Source organism: Piliocolobus tephrosceles, chromosome 8 (assembly GCF_002776525.5).
Source record: "Piliocolobus tephrosceles isolate RC106 chromosome 8, ASM277652v3, whole genome shotgun sequence".
Lineage (NCBI taxonomy): Eukaryota > Metazoa > Chordata > Mammalia > Primates > Cercopithecidae > Piliocolobus > Piliocolobus tephrosceles.
Window position 1 is genome coordinate 61,191,263 of NC_045441.1, and position 6,000 is coordinate 61,197,262.

Here is a 6,000-nt window from a genome sequence, read left to right on the forward strand (position 1 = left end):
AAACATTCCATCTTCTCAGAAATAAAATTATATTTTCTCATGTAAAATTTTTCAGACTTTACACATGTACATATACATACAGCTATCAGCTTTACTTTTTTAGCTAATTTGTTTCTTTTACTTGCTTAATAATTTCCATAACGTGGGTAAGTGCTTTGCATCCTGGATAAAGTTATGTTGAACAAAAAAAATGTACCTTGAAATATTATAACAAATTCCTTTATAAAATAAGATGCATTTAATTTTAGAATGTAACACAATTGACTGATGTTCTTATTATTTTATTACATCAAAAGTTATATCATAAATTAACAATGGTCTTGCAGTTGTAGGTGAGTAGGAATTCATTGAACACTTCCAGTCGGATTTGCTAGTATAATCTACACTGAACTAACACCAAAAAAACTCTCTTTAAAAATCACTTTCATTACTTTTTTTTTTTTTTTGAGACAGAGTCTTGCTCTGTTGCCCAGGCTGGAGTGCAGTGACTCGATCTTGGCTCACTGCAAGCTCCACCTCCTGGGTTCAAGTGATTCTCCTGCCTCCGCCTCCAGAGTAGCTGGGACTACAGGTGCCCACAACCACGCCTGGCTAATTTTTGTATTTTTAGTAGAGATGAGGTTTCACCATATTGGCCAGGCTGGTCTCAGACTCCTGACCTTGTGATCCACCTGCCTCGTCCTCCCAACATGCTGGGATTACAGGCATGAGCTACCACGTCCGGTCCATTACATTATTAAAAACAAATTAATTAGACATTTAATAAAGTCTTAAATTGTATGTGTGATTTCTGACCTTTATATGTTACCTTGAGCAAGTCACTAACCTCTCTGGACCTCTAGTTCCCCACATCCCCACATGTAAGCTTTGAGGGATAAATTAAATAATCTTTTAAGATCTCTTCCAGTATTATGACTTGGGGTAAATAAAGATAGCCAATGAAATAAAATATCAATTTACTACTTTGGGGGCCTCTTTTTCTCTTTTCTATAAACTGTGGTGGCTAAATTTCAACCAAGATCTTTTAGATCCTCCTCATAAATCCCATAATTTCATATACTTCCCGTTACATGTGCCCACTTTTTCTCAGGTTACAGCTTTTCTCTAGGAAATGTGATTTTTGGATACTCTAACAGAAATGACAGTTGGAGAGTATTTACATTCTTCTGCTGCAAGTAGAAAAAATATTGATTGATTCCTTCACTACTCTCCCTTCCCTCTCCCAATCCTCGAATTCCCATTTCTTAGCTCCATTCAATTGAAGTGAGACAATACAAAATGGGAAATTTATTGGCACCTAGATGTTCCAACATGCTCCATGTTGAATGGAGAACTCTGCTTATGCTCCTGACCACCCCTTGGGCTTTACTGTAAATGAATAATGGTGGTGTTTATAGATTTCAAAACAGATGCAAGGCACATAAAACTACACTGCTTTCAAATTCTTTTCGATTGAGTTCTGGATAAACGAACTTTCAGAATGAAAACAGGGTAGTCAGGGAAACTTAAGGAGAAGAGTATGCTTGAGCTTTGATCTGAAGCTTGAAGCACTGAGAGGTACAGAATTGGTCCAAGCTGGAATTTCTTGAGCACAGCCTTGAAAAATGTGAGATGAAATTAGTAACAAAAAGAGTCCATAAGAGGACATGATCATCTACACTTAGGACACAGTGGGTGGTGAGAAATGGTCACTCTGAAATAGTTTTTTAAGGTTACTGAAAATTATGCAAGTATTCAGATTTTATAAAGTTCTGAGTTTCTATCTTCTCATGGTTTTATAATACTAAAAATATTTTGTTAGCTCTATTTCGAAAGTATGTTAACTATTTAGCTATCATATACTTTCTGAATATAATCCCAACATTTTTTGCCTTTGAGTGTTATGTTTTTGACCATCAGAATTAATTTTTTTTCTATTAATAAGTACTTTCTACTTTGGTTTATTACTTTGGTGCTACATTCAGAAAATCCTTCCCGGTCCTCTAAAATTACATCAATATTTAACTTAGTTGTTTCCCAAGGCATTTAAACATTTTTGTATAAATATTCAATTTTATATTAATTTTGGTGTATGTTAGGGAATGTTAACACATTATTCTAGTTCTATTTATTGGGAAAATAATCATTTCCATTAATATGAAAGGTCATCTAAATTATATACCAAATTCTTATATATTCTGTGTTCCCTATTCCTTCTTGCTGCACCACTGCCTGCATAATCATTTTGCTCCCTTATAGGAAAAGGTTCCTTGCAACAACTTCCCTTACTTACTGCTTTTTAACAAATTTTCTTGGTACTTCTCACGTGCATATTATCTCAGATAATCTTTAGCATATTTTCATATGTATTTGGAAATAAATCTATCCAGGTGTCAAATATTTAGTGAAATAAACTATATTGTTAGTTCTGACTTCAGATAATTAAACAACAACAACGAAAACTAGTCCTCTTTGCAAATCAAAATTTTCTTTTTTTTCTTTTTTTTTTGAGACGGAGTCTCGCTCTGTCGCCCAGGGTGGAGTGCAGTGGCCGGATCTTGGCTCACTGCAAGCTCCGCCTCCCGGGTTCACGCCATTCTCCTGTCTCAGCCTCCCCAGTAGCTGGGACTACAGGCGCCCGCCACCTCGCCCGGCTAGTTTTTTTGTATTTTTTAGTAGAGACGGGGTTTCACCAGGTTAGCCAGGATGGTCTCGATCTCCTGACCTCGTGATCTGCCCGTCTTGGCCTCCCAAAGTGCTGGGATTACAGGCTTGAGCCACCGCGCCCGGCCCAAAATTTTCTTTACAAATCTGAAGTCCTTTAGTGGACTTCTTACTTATTAATGAATATTTTATATAGTTTACTTCAAGTTAGAAGTATGTGAAAACTTGCATTCAAATGGAACTGTTTCTATTCAAATTAAACTATTTATCATTTTATGATCACCAAAATATCTAATAGTCTCTCCTTGGTAGATAATCTGATGTGACTGCCTTTGCAAAGCAATTATGTCAACAATGTTTTATCTACAAGAAATTACATGCTATCAATTGCTTTATCCCTTTGTGCTCTTCTGACATATCCACAGCAACAGTCTTTCTGGTAGAATAAGGAAGTAGTCATTGTACCAATCGGAAAGGTACAAAGAGTAGCTCTATAGAGAATCATCTCCTTGTCTGATGCATTATCTTTTGATTTGTGCAGATTCTTTCCTGTAGTATAACTTACTGATTTCTCGTTGTTAAGTATGAATGAATGTATCACACCACTTTTCTCCCTAAGAAAGTGGAAAGGAATCAGACAGTGAAAGGAAATGAGAGAAACAAAGCTCTAAATTTATTTACTTAATAATTTTACCTGGTGCTAAAATGGATTCAATTACCTCTAGCAATCTTGCAAAAAATAAATTTTTATTAGGGTTTATACTTTTATCCTTTACTATTCTAGAATGAGATCTTATCCTTTCCAGGTTTTGAAGGAAATTTAAAATGTTCTATCTTCCCTGGAGAAAGTGTCATGAGTGAACTAAAAGCTAAAATCTAGGGGTCCTCGTGTCTTTGGATAAGGCATAATTGTTCTTCTTTTCCTTTTCAGTTTCTTCTTTGTGGCATTTGTGGAATATTGTGCGCCAAAAAAAAATCAGGACTTGTCGTAAGTTTTTTGTTTGTTTGTATTATGCATTGAGGTGTTTGAAATGTAAAATTCTAAAATAAAAATGATGACTAGCCAGTTTTCATATACTGAATATTGCTAGTTTGAGACAAAAAAAAAAAAAAAAAAAGGCAAAAAAATCCCGCCTTTTCTGTTTTCAAAGAAAACCATCAAAATTATTAGAAACCATGACAAAAGCCCACCAATATAAAAACACTTTAATAAACTCTTTAAATACCGGAATATGTAACCTTTAATGACTGCTGCAGATGGCAGTCTCTAGTTTTCCAATTTGAAGACTGCCAGACAATCGCCTGAATCCTTCAGTGAGCTCAAGAAGATAAAGCTTCAGCCCATGAGAAATGTAACCGTTTAAATATGGAACTGGGCCTAAGGATTATTGGCTTTCTTTGACTGTGAAGCAAGTTTTGCGAAGCAGCAAGATAGCTGTGTTGCTATGGTTACAGTTAATTCTCAGAGATTTATTTTATTTTCTTTTATTACTGTGAATGTACACATAAGTGTTTTCAGATGTTTTGTGGTACTAGAGTGGGTTTCTGGGGTCTGGAACACACTCCCAGTTAACTCTGATATTGGCTGGATGAGACACACTGCATGCTGAAGTGTGGATTCCACATTGCCTTTCATGATTTTTTATGAGAGTTTGGAAATAAGGAAAAAGTGTGGTTTATTTTACCAAGTATTATGGGAAAGAACATAGACACAAATTAGCAAAATTAATACTACACAGGGACCCTAGGAAGTGGCCTTTGAGCCTAAAAAGAGTTTTCCAAGGGGAGGCCAGTTATGTCAGCAATCAGGGAATTGGAAGCATTGCAGTTATTTTTATTTGACCCCTTTTTCTAATCACACCTTTCTTTGTGAGAACATCTATTATGACAAAAAGGCTAAAGCCCTCATTGCTTTAGACAGCAATTTTATATTTGATTTTTAAAAATTACATAAAGGGAAAAATGAAACCTTTAGAAAAAAAATGTATTTTTTCAGGCTTGTAATTTGCATTTATGATTCTCCCATCATTCTTTAGACATGGCCTTCATTTCTTCTTATGCTCTTCCTCTACCAAGACTCTTTATGACTATCTAGGAACAACTCCTTGGGAGAAAGCAAGTAAACAAACAAGGAAGCAAGACAAAAAGGAAAAGAAAGAGAAAAGAGAGAGAAAAAAAGAAGAGGAGGGAGGGAAGGAAAAAATAAAAAAGGAAGGAAGAGGCTTTTTGTTGTTATTGTTGTTGTTGTTTTATACAAAAGCAATAGTGTCACTTTTCTGTGTTTCTCTTATAAGTTACAAAGAAAAAAAAAATGAAATCTGATTTTTTTTAGAAACTACCATTCAGGTGGTAGCTGTATCTACTATTAGAAGGTACATTATCCTCTGTACCTTCTGAAGTCCCCATTGATGGCATTTAACTATCAAGATTTTCTACATTTTAATGAAATTTTAAAAAAAATTTTCACTCCAAATATATCTGCAGTCTAGAGTCTCCAACCTGGTGAAATTTGAAAATAGTATATGGTTACAGACTTTAACATTTTAATTCCTGGATAAGATTGCTTTGTTAGCACATGTTAATGAGGTGTCATGCCTTTAAAGAATTAATCAGAATGACATCAGGAAAGATATGGGCTTTCCTGTGACAGAAAACTAAAGGTATTGTCTACTTTCTCTATAACAATAATTAATTATTTGAAGTTTGATTATAATATCTTTCCATATTTTCAGAGAATGAGTAAACACCAAAATATATCCCCAAAGAACAGTATGACATCCAAACCTACTTTAAAATAAAATATAATTGGTTAATTCTACTAGGCATCGTGAGCTACAAGTTTACAGTTAGTAGGATGATTTTATTATTGGTAACGGATCTTCAGTATTATATTTAATCAAGTATGAAAAGATTTTATTCATTATTGGATTTTTAGCTCTGATGATACTTACAGATGCAATAAGGAATGCTGAATTAAGTTGAAGAAATGAAATTAACTACTGTAGTTACTGTAGTTACTGACATGACATATTCTCAAGAAAGCCTTCTCCTTGGCCGGGCGCGGTGGCTCAAGCCTGTAATCCCAGCACTTTGGGAGGCCAAGACGGGCGAATCACGAGGTCAGGAGATCGAGACCATCCTGGCTAACCCGGTGAAACTCCGTCTCTACTAAAAAATACAAAAAAACTAGCCGGGCGAGGTGGCGGGCACCTGTAGTCCCAGCTACTCGGGAGGCTGAGGCAGGAGAATGGCATGAACCCGGGAGGCGGAGCTTGCAGTGAGCTGAGATCCGGCCACTGCACTCCAGCCTGGGCGGCAGAGCGAGACTCCCTCCGTCTCAAAAAAAAAAAAAAAAAA

The 6,000-nt window shown here is 35.7% G+C and overlaps 1 protein-coding gene across 6 annotated transcripts in view; it reads left to right on the plus strand.

Moving 5' to 3' along the window:
• The window catches only part of TMEM196 (transmembrane protein 196), a 54,326-nt gene that overhangs the window by 39,776 nt on the left and 8,550 nt on the right, over positions 1–6,000 (plus strand). For all 6 annotated transcript variants that reach the window (XM_031936043.1, XM_031936044.1, XM_026449611.2 and 3 more), the window contains exon 2: positions 3,575–3,631. In XM_031936043.1, the coding sequence (XP_031791903.1) occupies positions 3,575–3,631 (57 nt within the window). The remainder of the gene's footprint in view (positions 1–3,574; positions 3,632–6,000) is intronic.